The sequence below is a fragment of the Ranitomeya variabilis genome, chromosome 7 (genome assembly GCF_051348905.1).
Source record: "Ranitomeya variabilis isolate aRanVar5 chromosome 7, aRanVar5.hap1, whole genome shotgun sequence".
In the NCBI taxonomy this organism is placed as follows: domain Eukaryota; kingdom Metazoa; phylum Chordata; class Amphibia; order Anura; family Dendrobatidae; genus Ranitomeya; species Ranitomeya variabilis.
Window position 1 is genome coordinate 189647166 of NC_135238.1, and position 15567 is coordinate 189662732.

The 15567-nt window shown below is 39.3% G+C and overlaps 1 protein-coding gene across 2 annotated transcripts in view; it reads right to left on the reverse strand.

Moving 5' to 3' along the window:
* Positions 1-659: 659 nt before the first annotated feature.
* The window catches only part of COL6A2 (collagen type VI alpha 2 chain), a 54134-nt gene continuing 39226 nt past the window's right edge, over positions 660-15567 (reverse strand). The window contains exons 19-28 of one of the 2 annotated variants that reach the window (XM_077272555.1): positions 15315-15365; positions 15195-15230; positions 14801-14863; positions 14587-14649; positions 14224-14259; positions 14008-14053; positions 12290-12442; positions 10626-11078; positions 9411-9449; positions 660-2042 (exon numbers count right to left, since the gene is read on the reverse strand). In XM_077272555.1, coding sequence (XP_077128670.1) covers positions 1444-2042; positions 9411-9449; positions 10626-11078; positions 12290-12442; positions 14008-14053; positions 14224-14259; positions 14587-14649; positions 14801-14863; positions 15195-15230; positions 15315-15365 — 1539 coding nt within the window. In that variant the 3' untranslated portion in view covers positions 660-1443. Of the gene's footprint in view, positions 2043-7798; positions 8190-9410; positions 9450-10625; positions 11079-12289; positions 12443-14007; positions 14054-14223; positions 14260-14586; positions 14650-14800; positions 14864-15194; positions 15231-15314; positions 15366-15567 lie in introns of those variants that run through there. The other variant, XM_077272556.1, reaches the window with a different exon arrangement.

Consider the following 15567-nt stretch of genomic DNA (forward strand, 5'->3'; position numbering starts at 1 on the left):
GACATGAGATATCCACAAGCATAATATCAATAAGACAAATGGTTTGCCATAAGGGTACAATTCTCACACCATAAAAATGTCATATAAAGCTACTAGTTTTGGGGGAATTGATTTGCAGGACTCGGTCCAGTAAACAGGTTAGTAATTTGTTACCATTCGTCAGGAGCTCAGCAGCTTTCCTCTACCTGATGTTTTGCTCAGCTCTTCATTTGTATAGCGGGGCGATTGCAATGTCGTGTGTGTGTCACAGCACAATGATGACTTTGTGCCAGCCTGGCTTATCAAAAGAAAAAAGGCAAAGAAAAAATATCACATCAGCTCACCCTGTCCAATCTAATAAGGGTGCAGTACATGGATGAAGAGCCTTAGTGTTCAAAACACGTAGGCCTAGTGGGTGAGTATCTCCTTGACTTCCTAAACCTTTATACCTGTGATAAGACCCCATTTTATATCTCTCCTCCAGTAAAACTCTATTTGGAGTTTTATACCACTTGCCACAATACCACTTGTTTGGAGGAAGCACATATATTATTTCACACCATAAGAAATCTGCAGGGAATACATATTTTCAGTGTTTTCCCTGCAATCCTTGCACAGGCTGCAGACTTGTTTTAGACAAGTCAATTAGTAACACTCCATAATTAAAGTGAGACACAACATGACAGGAGAACATTTTATTGTCTTTACAGCAGGATATTCAAGGACAAACAAAAGATGGTCTCCCATTCCATAGATCGCTGTATCACTTGAAAACAAATGGTTGTGAGGGTGAGGTCTCCTCGTTAGATGTACAAAAATACATTTCTATGTAACCAACCTTTAGCCCCATTATGTCCCCTGCCACAAGTTTAAAGTTCAGGACACCATGACGCGTGACCTGCAGTTAGCACCGCATGAATGAGACGCTGATCACGTCTGAGCATGACACAAGATGTTGTGCACACCCGAGAATGTTTTCCTGTTACGACACAAAATATTCCAATTTTAGAGACATTACCCTGCACTTACATGTAGACTTACGTGTACTCTTCCCAAACCCTATGTTTTGTGTTCACCAATTAGTGTATTTCCCTATTCACAAATGCACCCCCTTTTTGTTGAAGTTTGTATCTGTCATTGCATGTACCGGTGTGTGCTGCATGTTTCAAGTGTGTTTGTGTGAAATGTTCATGATTTATCGAGAAATGAGAAAATGTTCGCATTTTTCTAGGAATTTTTATTTATGAGGAACCACAGTTATTAAAGACATTTAGGAATTAATCTTGATAGATATTTTGAAAGATCAGCATGGGGCCAATTTACCAGTACACAAAGCCCATAAGATATAGATATTTTTACTAGTGGAAAAAAAAATCTAAATCTCAAGGTCGGTATGTACTGGTAAAGGGGGACATGTACGGAGATCCATTTTTTTCTCATTTCTAGATAAATCTAGTCTTGTTTTTAACAAACCCAATGAACAAATCTGTCCATAAAAGCATTTTCAGTGAGTCTTCCATAATTACTTTCTTTGAAGATGGCTGCTCCCTCTCCTAAACTAAGTTTCTTTAGCACCGGCATATCGAGGTCTGATCCAACAGACACCAAAGTAGACACAACGTTATGCTTTTTCATGGAGCTCACTGACTCATCCAGACCCTCTTGACCTGTAACGCCATCAGTGATTAATACAAATGAGGTTTCTGCAAATTTCCTTGCACCTCTTGTGCGGTCCCCAAGGATACTATTGATAGCAAACGTAATGGCATTTCCAATGTTAGAGGATGAGTCATAGTAAGTAAGACGTGATAGACCTTGGTAAATTTCTGTTAGGTTATGGGTAAGTGGGAATACCACAGCTTGCTCATCCTTTCCACCATATTGTAATAGGGCCACGCGAGCATTGTTAGCGTCATCATCACTTCTGGACAGAGACAGGCGTTTCGATACCTCCTCGACAAATGTTGCTGCTTGCCTGAAGTTTTGCTTTCCCATACGTTCAGAGCTATCCAAAAGGAAGACAACATCCACTGGGCGCTGAGTGCATTGTGCAACTGCAAGTTCTGCGGGAAGAAGGTGTATATATGCTATGTATACAGCTGACATACTATATATACTATTTAAACCTGCATGCATGCATATAGCTCACTTGTGTACTTTCGGTTGTTCACCAACATATCTCATTTACAATTTTTCTCCTAACAAATTACTTTTTATGAATCTTTTATGAAATACAAAAATAAATGTGAAAGGGAAGGGAGGGAATTCTAATCTGTTTCAGAACATTTTTTGGGGAAGTCTAAAAAAATCAACAATGGCAGAACAAACAAAAAAAATCTACTGCTAAATGGCAGCAAAAAGCCATACAAAATATAATGTCCCCAGCGATGCCCACAGGGAATTTGCAAAGGTAGCAGTCATACCTGGGCTCAGATGTTTCCACATCAATATTAGACATGGCACTTATCAGGTGTTATAGATTTGGAATCTATTAAATATATGTTTTGGAGATTTAATAATAATAATAATAATAATAATAATCTTTATTTTTATATAGCGCTAACATATTCCGCAGCGCTTTACAGTTTTCACACTTAAAGGGCCACTGTCACCCCCCCCCCAGCCGTTATAAACTAAAAGAGCCACCTTGTGCAGCAGTAATGCTGCAGTCTAACAAGGTGGCTCTTTTAGTTTTTGATTCATTTATTACCTCAAAAAAGCGTTTTAAAAATTGGCCACACATACCAGATATTATGCCAGGAGGCGGTCCGAATCGTCCTCTATCAATCCCCTAACTGCCGTCACGCTTCTCTTCAGGGGCGATGGTACCCGCCCCCTGAGCGCTGTTATCTTCTGAAATCCGGCGCCTGCGCTGTGCGTGCCTGCCTGGGGCCTGCGCAGTGTTCATTGTCAGTGCAGCCACACTGTTGCTGAATCCCCAGCCCCGCACTGTTATTCATTATGCACAGTGCGGGGCTGGGGTTCCTGGGAAGGCGGGGGAGCTGGGGAGCGTCTAAACAGCGCAGTGCGCATGCCCAGGAACCCCAGCCCCGCACTGTGCATAATGAATAACAGTGCGGGGCTGGGGTTCCTGGGAAGGCAGGGGAGCTGGGGAGCGTCGGAGATGGGGAGCGTCTAAACAGCGCAGTGCGCATGCCCAGGAACCCCAGCCCCGCACTGTGCATAATGAATAACACAGTGCAGGGCGGGGATTCAGGAACAGGGTGGGCGCACTGACAATGAACACTGCGCAGGCCCCAGGCAGGCACGCACAGCGCAGGCGCCGGATTTCAGAAGATAACAGCGCTCAGGGGGCGGGTACCATCGCCCCTGAAGAGAAGAGTGACGGCAGTTAGGGGATTGATAGAGGACGATTCGGACCGCCTCCTGGCATAATATCTGGTATGTGTGGCCAATTTTTAAAACGCTTTTTTGAGGTAATAAATGAATCAAAAACTAAAAGAGCCTCCTTGTTAGACTGCAGCATTACTGCTGCACAAGGTGGCTCTTTTAGTTTATAACGCCTGGGGGGGGGGGACAGTGGCCCTTTAATGAGAAGAAAATGCCCTAGAATTACAGATGGGAACGTTTCCGGTCGCCTGAAACTTTTAAGCTGTCCTTATGACCTTTTAGATGTTTATTTGTATATTCCAGTAATTTTTTTTTCTTTTTAAAACTGCACACATATGAGAAAAGCCAGCTTATAAAAAGCACGTTGCTATGTACTAATGAACAAGGGGCAATTACTCACTGACACTAGTCTGGATTCACTAGCTGCAGTCATAACCCCGGACAGTTCCTGCGCAGATGACGTCTCCTCCCGACACCTCTGTTTCCCTGTCACTGGTCTGCTAATAGCGCAATGCAGAGCAGACTTGTGATAGTGGAACTGAATTGTCCGGAAAAGCGCAAATACAAATGTGAGAAAACAATTTGAGTGAAATTGAATCCTATTCAAATTTTACAAAAATTTGCACTTGCCGAAACTGCACTTTGTCACAGATTCAGCAAAATGGCCGCCATTATTCTGTGTCTGTCATAAAAGGCCATCAAAAGGTTAAAAAAAATGCTAAAACTCTCCTTACCACTCTACTCTCCAGCCACCTTGTTCCTCATCATCATTCATTTGGTCCTCGTCACATCTTTTGATCCCCTCCTCTCGCTCCCCAAGCCTCTCACACCGAGCCAGGACTTCCAAGTCTGATGGTGCTGCAGGGCACGTTGTGACGTTATGACATTGTGACATTATGACATTGTGACTTTTGTTTGTTTGCGCAAAACCGTCCCAGTCAGAAGTCCCAGCTTAGAGTGAGATGCCCAGGAATTTGAAGCTTGAGTGGTGGGGATCAAACGATGTAATGGTGATCAGATTTTGATGGTGAAGAGCGGAGGATCCAGATAAGTGAGTGGTGAGGTGAGTATGCCTATTTTTTTTATTCATTACATTTATTATGCTCTAAAGTCTAGAAAGACCTTAGAGCATAACAAGGGCACAATACATTTGTGGAGAATAACTTTTCCAGAAATCAAATTTCTCTGGAAAAATTAATTTTAGCTAATCCCAAAGAATAAACTGTGAAGAGTCTGGCAAGCAGCGACTATAATTTACATGCAGGAGGAGTAGTTACTGCAGCTACTGAACAGGTTAGTGTCACTGAGTAAATGCCTCACCGGACTAGTCCTGGTTCAGTAACATATATAACAAGCCGATGTATATATGTTCATTTTTTTCAATATGTGCAGATCCAAAACTGAATAAACATATATTTGATGAGTTTTTTACCTCAGTATTTGTAATCTAAAACCAGGAGTGGGGGATACATACAGAAGTAGTGACGTGTTTCTATTATACTTTTGCTCTGTCTGTTCCACTCCTGGTTTTGGCTTACAAATACTGAGGTAACAAAACTCACCAAATACTCACATGTGCACGTGGCCATGCTGGAACACAAGAATAAATGTCTGAGACCACGTGCACATGGTGAGTGTTAGGTCAGTATTTTACCTCAGTATTTGTAAGCCAAAACCAGGAGTGGAACAATCAGAGGAACAGTATAATAGAAACACGTCACCTCTTTGAATGTTTCACCCGTTCCTGGTTTTGGCTTACAAATACTGAGGTAAAATACTGTACTGACCAAATAATGAACGTGAACATAGCCTAAAAGGTGAAAGAAGGCGACCTGACAGGTTCCCTTTAATTTGTCTACATAGATGTTTAGTGGTGCAATATTACAAGTGGCATTCACACTGCCATATTTCAATTCTGTTTCACATCCCAACATTTCTAATCAAGGAATTTATGCCAAGAGGTGTAAGCAGAAAAACATTTCTATTTTCCATTAATATGAACTGCTCTAATTGTAATTATACAGACATAACAAAGACTGCAAACATGACTTCATCTACACCATCTTACTGCGTATGTTGCAGTTAGAAAATTAGCATTTCTTTGGACACATTCTCACAAGGTCACATACAAGCGTGTATACATTTAATCAAGCAGTGAGATGCAGACAAAACGAGAAAGGTAAAAAAAAGAAAGTGAAAGAGGATAATGAAGAACTATTACTTAAAATATGGTTTCGTAGCAACTCGTAGAATATAGTTATCTAAACAAACACTTTTTTTAGTTGTTTTTTTAACCCTAAAGGTGTTTTATTGCGTATGATGTCCATACTTAGCAGTATGAACATCTTAGAGGGTTCACCTGTAGAGACCTCATTCTATGACCAAGAGATGAGAGCGTTTCATCGTATAGCTCTGGCCATGCGCTACATGGCGGACTATTAGTTTGAATGGACATTGTGCAGAGCAATACTATATTTCTGAAAGGGACGGGCCAAGGCAGGTCAAATGTATAGCCAGACATATCTTCTTCCACTGATAGTAGCTGACCTCCATCCAATGCAGTTAAATTCTGAAATGTGAAATCCAAGGAAACCGAGGCCCCAAAGGCAAACCCTTCCTTCCAAAAACCTTGATCTTCATTCCATAATGTTAGAAACAGGTTCATAGCTGTATTTTTTAGGCTTGAGAAAGGCAAGATATGACCGAACCGTTGCACTGTATTCCTGTTTTGACCTGTTTCTAAAATATGGTATTTATAATCATTTTTTTAGAGGGATTTTCCTTTGGGGCCTCGTTTCCTTAGATTTCTGAATTATCTTAGACCCAGTTTGATGCCCTATTGAGTTAAGCACACAATTTGCCAATGGTGCAGGTTAATTATCGTATCTATGGGGCTGAGTAAATTCTGAAATGTGAGATCTTTAGAATGGTTTGCAGGGTCCTAGAACTATAACAAGTTGTATTAGCGGTTTCTTTTTTCCCTACCTAAATACAAAATAAAAGCACCAATGACAGACATAGGGAAACCTAAAGTTTAGAATTCAAAGACCTTACAACACTTAATTACTTTACTTTAGGCCATGCAATTATTATTTTGGAGGGAAGGGAGAGTGATATATTGTGGCTACCTGCATAATAACCAATATTTCAGAGTTCTGAGTATGGTTAAAGATGACCTTTCACCAGTTTGAGCATGTTAAACTGTCCACATCGTAGAGTAGGGGCTGCAGAGCTGAGTACAATTTTTTCTTTTTAATTCTTAGATTTTCCTCTCCGATGCAGAAATATTAGCTTGTATAGTTTAGGATATAACTTATATTAAAGTTCAACTGGGTGTTACCAGAGATTTGTCTCTATGAGAGTGTATTTTGCCCCTGAATGACCTTGACCAATCACAAGCATCATGCAGGGGAGGAAAGAACATGCCCTCCTGTCCTCTTTGATCTCTGCAGCTACTGTGTAGACATACAGCAGAGCTGAGTTATGTATCATTACAAACACTTCCACATCTCATCTCACCGCATTCAGTGTGTGAGAGCTGATAGAACTGTGAGATGAGATCTGGAAGTGTTTATAATAATACCTAACTCAGCTCTGCTGTATCTCTACACAGTAGCTGCAGAGATCAAAGAGGAGAGAGTGTTCTCTTTTTCTCTAAAAAGAAAAGAATGTCCAGCTTCACCGAATCCGTAAAAAAGAGTTTTCTTTATTCACATACTATTGAGCATAGAGGATATGGTCATGATTAAGGGAGCTTAGTCTCCAGAAACGCGTTGAGATTCTTACCCATATGGCTTGTGCTGAAGTCTGTATCCTCTATGCTCAATAGTATGTGAATAAAGAAAACTCTTTTTTACGGATTCGGTGAAGCTGGACATTCTTTTCTTTTTGGACTCTATACGCCTGAACACAGCGGGTCCGTGCTCCCGAGGATTGGTTTATGCATCACGGGTGAGCTGGTTTATATTTCTTCTTTCAATCTCTTTTTCTCTACATGACACTGCCTGCTTTTTATTGGTTAAGCTCATGCAGGGGAAGAAGTACACACCACCGCAGACAAGTCTCTGGCAACACCCAGTTTAACTTAAACATAAATTATAACCTAAACTTTACAAGCAAATATCTATGCAAAAAAATGGACAAATAAAAATAGGAAAACTATGCTTTACTCAGTTCTGCAGCTACTATTACATGATGTAACTAGGTTAACATGCTCAAACTGGTGAAAGGTCCTTTTTAAACATTAAGGAAGTTGGCATAGATGTGCTGGTTAAATAAATAACAGTTGCACTAAATGTTTATTTGTAAATATATCATATTTTATGTATGTTTAGTTACATTCCATAAATTATAATATACTGCATAGTTATTAATACTTTCTTCATGCCAGAGTCCTGTCTGGGATATAGCTCTATAGATCTTTGCTTTGTATGTACATCTACTTAACTATCATGTTTACATTGAAAACACCCATAAATCTCTTTTTATATATATGTATACACCCATTAAACCTGTAACAGGTGCACGCTGCCTTCATGACAAATGTGAAATAAGAACATCACTTCAGCAAATTCCGGTCAGTGCTTTGGCATCGCCTACAATGTCTGTATGGACCCTCCTAAAAGCATCAACAAACAACCCGGTCCAGTTCTGCCTCTCCTCTCCGCTGGAGAATTTAGCTCTCTCGGCTGTATAAACCATCATAGCAATGAGCTGGGAGTGTGTTGGGGGCTCGGAACTCGCCTTCTGAGACTCAAGGTATTCAGCAATCTGAGGGAAGGTTTTAGGAAAGGCGACCTTCACACCCTCTTCACTTTGGTCGTAATTAACGATAGTTTCGGGGTTATATCCTCTCCCACCTGCAAGTGAGGGCCAGAAGGACAGGGTCAGGGTTCCCTTTACCCTGATACAATAAGCATTAAATTGTTTATAGCTATTAGGAAGTCTTTTTTGCAGTTCCTAATTTCATAATCCTTGACTTATAGGTTTTAGTTAGCTATTTATGTTTATCCAAACTGTGCAGGTCAGAGAAGTATAAAAAAAAATATTAGAAATCGTAGGAAACAGCTTACGAGACGTAGTGGAAATGTTAGCAACAGACACAGCAATCAATATAGTAAAATACTAAGCACACCCTGCAATTTTCTGGCTATACCATAGAACTTTTTTGCTGTGAGGAAGAGGATAAAGGCCCTGTGATAGCACAAGAAGATGTCTAACCTCATCTCATATGGAGGAGATACATAAATGTTCTTATTCCGCTACCTAATGACTTACAACTAGGAATTTCATAGGCATCCTAAAAGGGAGCATGAATGCATCCTAACCATAGAGGATGCTCTTACATAAAAATATACAAAGGACTGCCAAAATGTACAGTATATATTCTTATGTACTGTAGATATGTTGGAAGAAACATATGGATGAGCTTAGCCTAAAATGTCAGGACTCAGGACCTTGAAATATATATTAGCTGCGTACTGACTATTTTTTGTTGTTAATTACAGGGGTTGACCTGTTTGAACTAATGTTAGCATGCAGTATCAGTGATGATGAAAAAACCCAATCTGAGCTTCACTTACCCTATCCTGGCCCTGCGTTGCTTCTACGCCACTGCCCCAATCTTTGTTGGTTGGCTGCAGTGGTGACATTATGTCAACAGAGCTGCAGCCAATCAGTGAGTTCAGCGGCTCAGCAGTTGTAGGCGGCACTAACCGCTGATCTCAATGATTGGCTGCAATATGTTGGAGCTGTACCAATTATTAAAGACTGAGCAGCAGCAGAGACCCCGCGCTGGACCTAAGGAGTGCAAGTAAAGGTCGGTTTGTTTTTATTACACTTCACTGAGCCTTTGGGCTAAAGTTAGTTTAAAAGGGACAATAGATTTAATGGCTGTTTTGATGACAGTGGTGACAACTGCTATATATTAAATTCAAGCAAGAAATGTAAAAAGCCAAGCTAAAATTTGAAGCATGATCACAGAACATAAGACAATGGCTTACACATATACACACACAAGAACTTGTGCTTCCAGGATCAACTGCTGCTAAAACGAAAATGATCAAAGTAAAATATATTACCTGCTTGACATGGCAGATCCGGACATACAATTTGAGGGTCTATAGAAAAGACAAGATAAAGGAGTAAAATGAATACTGTGGTTTCAACAAACTTTGCACATATCAATAACATAAAAAGAAAAGTTGTGTAATATATCTTATCCACTTATGAGCCATTTATTCTGCCACCTAACCCTGTCTCCTAAACTCATCATTCCCTCTGGAAAATTGATAAAATCCATCATGTTAAAGGTATGTTCACACATTGCATTTTTGCTAACATTTTCGCTAACATTTTCCTTCCTTGCTTTTTCAGCATGTTTAAGCCATGAAAGAATGCACCGTACCAGCATAGTGAATGAGAGTTCTGAAATCTTGAGCACAAGTTGCTTTTTTTCCATTGCAGCATGTCAGTTCTTCTCAGTGTTTTTGCAGCATTTTTCACCCATTTAAATGAATCAAATACGCATCAAAAAATGCAGCAAAAAAGGGGAAGAACATGTATATTTTACGTAGAATTTTTCCTGCCAACACACAGAACAGAACATATACGCAGTCCCTAAAGGTCCCCATACACATTAGTATACTCTCAGCTGAACTCGTCGATTTTGACAGGATTGGCCAACGTTCTAGTGTGAGTGGGGCACCAACCGACTGATGGTTGGGAGAGATATCAATCGCGCTTTTCCAATGTCAGACTGCCGATCGCATCATTCTCCCTGAGATAAGTTGACATGTCAGTCGGGAGCTTTCACACTGTGAACACTTGGCCGAGCGCTCCTGTGTAAGGGAGAGTTGGCTGAGATGGCTGTCTGCCAAACGATCAGCCGAAGAATTGTTCGGCCGACAGCCATCTAATATATATGGCCAGCCTAAGACAGACTGTCAGCTCACTGCAATGACAACTTACAGTTGACTCGAAAAAGGAGGCTTGATGAGTCAAAGAACAGGCAAAAAAAGACAAAGGCCCATTTTGCTGCTCTCTAGCAAGTTTTTTTTATCTCATCCCAAGGCTAAATTGGAAATGACAATGCTCAATGATGCTGAAAGAAATTCTCCATGCTGCTGCATCTGACCAGGTGCTACAGAGAAACAGGAGAGCACAAATTCCTAATTTTTCTGTGCCTTACATAGAAGCTCGTCTCCACCTTTTCTGTTTTACTTTACATTTCAAAATTAAGCCTATATTTTTACACATGTAAAAGTAAAGATAATTCCTAACACAAATTCATGTACCTGGGCAAAGCAGTACTTCCATCTTGCTGATAAATTCATCAGCTACGAGTTCAGAGAAAAGTTTCATCTTCTGAACTTGCTCCTTTTTGTCGCAGGCGATGGAAGTCAGGGTTTCAGGGTCATCTTCTTTATGAAACATGTCACCAATACCAATAGCATTTACTGTGACATGAGGGTCACACAGTGATTTTAGAAGATCATCTGGATCTCTGGGATCGTGACGTCCATCAGTAATGACTACAGCAAACACTTTAGCTTTCTCTCGTCTTGTTTCCTTGATTAGCTGGTTGTATGCAAACTGCAGAGCAGATGGGGTCCATGTTCCCCCAGCAATCCACTCAAGGCGCTTTACCGCTTCTTTGAAACTTGATAGAGAGTCAATGCGGGGATCATTCAGTTGAATTGCTTCAAATGTGCCTTCATGACTGTACTGAACAACACCAACTCGAGTACCTATAGGGTAATATTTTTCTTGATTATGATGCATTTTTAATCAATAAATAAACATTTGTAGAAAATATTGTTTATCAAAATGTGGAAAGACCAATGAAAATGTTTTAGGCAAAGGATTATTTGAATGTACTATGCAATGCATCTATGTAAAATAATATCGAGTAATTTTTAATATCACTAATATAATTAATTTTTCTTGTTGCTCCTGATAAATATTAATTATGTTGTGTTCAGCTGCACTTCATTGCTTTTCCAAAATGCTTCTACCAGTGGCTGACATGACTGGATGAACTTCATTGAGACCACTAGGTATCCTGTACAAAAATACTATGTTTCTCTGCCACTGAGGCTCTTATAGATAGACCAGTTACAATGTAAAATTCCACCAAAAATATGGCCCACAGAGGTTGTTTGCGACCATTTGGGAGAAAAGATATGTGAAAATAAATTAAAACAAATTTTAAAAAATCTGAAAAAATAGAATACAAGTATTTCTTTGAAAACAACCATTTTACGCATTATATGGACATACAAAAATTCCCTTATTATAAATTAACACCGCTGTAATATTATACCTCTATAAACCCCAAACAACATGAGTATATCAAACCCAATAAATCTTTATTCAATAAACAGAGTATTAAGTCACATCCCCTGATGAAGAAAGGGCGAAACGCATGTTGGGCGGCGGTGACTACACACAATCAGTGGCACCTCTTGTAAGTGCTCGTATTGTGATATATATCATCTCATTTGGCTCTTATTCACTGGTTCATGAATTGCGTACTTATCTGGTATAATGTATGACTTGTCCCTGTATTTAAATAGCAGTATTGTTTCATGTTTTTAACAATTTAATACTCTGTTTACTCAATAAAGATTTATTGGGTTTAATATACTCATGTTGTTTGGGGCTTGTTCATGCCCTTTATAGAGATATGATAGTATTTTTGAGTTGTGGCCCTTGTTACTTTTAATTGATTTTTTCTTGGGATATACATTTAGCGGTTAATACATGGCTTTAATAGTCTAAATAATTAATTAAGCAGGTTACTTAGCGCACAATAGAAACATGTACTAAAGCATAAACAATGGCAAAAAACTACGTTCAAGCTTGAAAAAAGTTAAATGTATACAATTCTCAGACAAAGATGGACAAATACGGTTTTGTTTCTGCAAAATTATGTCTTGTACCTCAAAACATAACTTACCTGTAACAGAGTTGGGATCTTTAGCCATAGATCCAAGTTTGCTTACAACATTGATGACAAAGTTCTTCTCCAGAGTAAAGTTTGTATATCCAATACTCTCAGAGCTGTCGATAATAAAGACGATATCCAGGGCACCACATTGCTTCTCACAATCTGTAGGAGCAAACAAGAGTGGTAAGTCAATGAAATTGTCGGACCTTAAAATAATTAATGTGTAGGAACCTAATTACAGGCTACAAGAGCATAAATTAGCACTTGTAAAAGAAGGATGCAGATTACAGATTAGCTAATCAAATTTGTCACAAATTTCACAAACACCTTGAAATCTTCCAAATTAAAATTTTTGGGATTCGATTCACGCAAATCCAGCAAAAGAGTGGTAACTAATCAACTATTTGCTTCTCTATAGGGCTAGAAAGGGGTTGAAAAATATTATACCCACCTGTCCTCGCAAAGTCGCTTACCTATCTTGCCTCCACATCTTTCCTCCTAGTACTCTGCTCACTTCAGATCAGTCTTCTCTATGATCTTCTCTTCTTCGGTCTTCTTCAATATTTGGGCACTGACTATGCCTCACGTATCCACAAAAGGTGTAAAGCATGTTAAAGAAGTGCATCACCCAATGGGGTTCACATGGGGTAATGCCAATGACTCATGTGCATCACAACAACCCATGTGAATATTTGAGCCTTAGTTAGAGCCAGAAGATTGAAGGAGAGAAGACTGAAGAGAAGCAAGTGGTGTAACAGGTGGAGAGTTGCAGCCATAGGTGAGTATAAACTTTTAGGTTTTTTCATCCCTTCCCAGCCCTATGATTATTACCCTATGGGGTCCAAAGAGACATGAGAGCATAATAAATATCAGTTTAGGACAAATTCGATTTAGGCAGAATTTTATGAATAAATAATCAAATCTGTCGGACGATTTGAGAAAATCTGCAAGAAATGCATTTTTGGAAATTCACTTGTCTCTAATACGGATTCTAGCTAAAGGTGTTTTCCAGGACTTTAACACTGATGAGCAATCCTTAGGATAGGTAATCAATGTCTGATCAGTGGGGGCATGACACCCGGCACCCTGCCAATGGGCTGTTCCCGGGGTTGACCGCAAATGCTTGGTCACGGAGCTGCACAGAACAGCTCAGTTGATGGAATAGTGGGGGCAGCCGGATACCGCACATTCACCCCCTATTGATTTGAATAAAGAGCGGATTTGCAGTATCCATTCGCGACCACTATACAGTCGATGGAGATGTGCAGTGCAGCTCTGTAATTGAGCAGTTCTGGGCCGCTGCCGACATGGGGAAGACCTGATCACACATCAGTTATGAACATAGATCAATTATCATTAGAGGCAGCAAAGTTTGAGGGTAAAGTTATGGCGCAAACAACACTTAACATTTGAAAACACTCTGACCACCTTAATCAATCCATATTAAATCACAAAAATACATATTCATGTGGTACAGCCACAGAATCAGCTTACTATGAAGATTTGACAAGAACAAACCATGTTATTTTCTTGCAGGGAGCCAATTTTACCTCAGATTCATTTTCACAAGTGGGAAGAAAAGTTTTGCCAAAGCAACGGTAAATTTAGAAAAACTAGTGACATGGCCGTCTATATCATAGTAAATATTAAGGATTTGATATTCTTTCAAATAAAATGACATACATATTGATAATGGGAAGTTGTACATTATATATTTTATAACTAACCACAGCATCCACATGTCTCGCGAACATAAGTCATTACATCACACTCCTAGGAAAGAAAAAAATCATTAGTTGCGTCAAGAATAATCCGTAAATGGAGGATTTAACAATTTATTGTATCACATTGATATATTTAGTGTAGTTTCAGTGTGTTGGATTGATACATATAATTAAATCAGAAGTGCTCTTTTTCTTTTTAGGAACTTCACATATACTCACAGTTAAAGCGGGATCACCAGAAGGGCCCAAATCACCCTAAAATGGAAAGAAAACTAAAGTCAAGCAATTTTCAAATTGTCAAAATGCTAAAAATAATCAAGTGAAAGATGATCCAAGCAAAAAAAGACTGTTTCTCATTTTGTACAGTGATATAGCCAAAACTTTGGCAGTGACTTCTCCGATATAGCTTCTTATACATTAACACTTCTACTCGTCATGTCTACACTTTGTAGATAGATACCCCAAAATACAGAAGATATGTATACTGATGCATGGGATATGATGAGCTCAGATTGATTATACCAGGTCATATAAAAGGTAAACTTAAAAGTATATGGCTAATATGTAAGAGTAAAAATGTACCGGAAGTCCAGGGCCTCCAGTTTGTCCACGCGGGCCTGGTTCTCCAACAGGTCCTGGGTCACCCTGTGCAAGAGGAACTCAAATTAAAAAAAAACCTACATGATGATGATTTAAAATGCTACAAATTTCACTTTCCCACAAATTGCTAAGTCAGAGAATCTCACAACACAGTGGAGTTAATATGGCACCCATACCTAAATCAATGTCTACTTACAGGCTCTCCATTTACACCCTTAGGTCCTGCTGCTCCTTTAAGACCAAAGTCTCCTCGTCCCCCCTGCAAAAAAATAAGAGGATCGAATATTTTTAAACTTAAAAGATATAGGTTGTATTGGTTGTATAGGATGTATAAATCCATCAATACGCCTGTGGCTCTCAAACAAACACTGTAGAATTGACTGGTATATGGCATTATATGATCATGGCACAGACAGGCTCCTGGTGCCCTGGAGAAGACCTGATCCTGCTTGATATAATACAACAGTGAAGGGCCTCAAAAAGACACCTACACCAACCATAATAAAGCTTGGCACAGGACAGATATTCATTTTAAAAAGCAGAATTACCCAAAGGTGAAATTATTGGTTTAAGACAAAAAGATATCTCACCAGTGGTCCTGGAAGCCCCTTGTCTCCCTTATCACCCTAAAACAAAAATGAGAAAATCAATAACAATCTGCTACTCCATGAACAGTCATTTTTTTAAGACTTGGTGCATATCATACTCACTGAAGCTCCGCGGGGTCCTGGATAACTAATACCAGGTCTCCCTCTGTCTCCCTGTAAGAAATAAATAATAATATTAATGAAATCCTTCAATGGAGAATATTTAATATAGGAAAAAAGATGTCATGCATGTCAGCTTTTAAGGACTACAGATCAAGTTTTTACATTTTTTTATGGAAAATGAAATATTGTATAAGATTTTAAAAGTAATTTACAAATTCTACATAAAGTAAATGTCTTAGCCAATTAATTACGC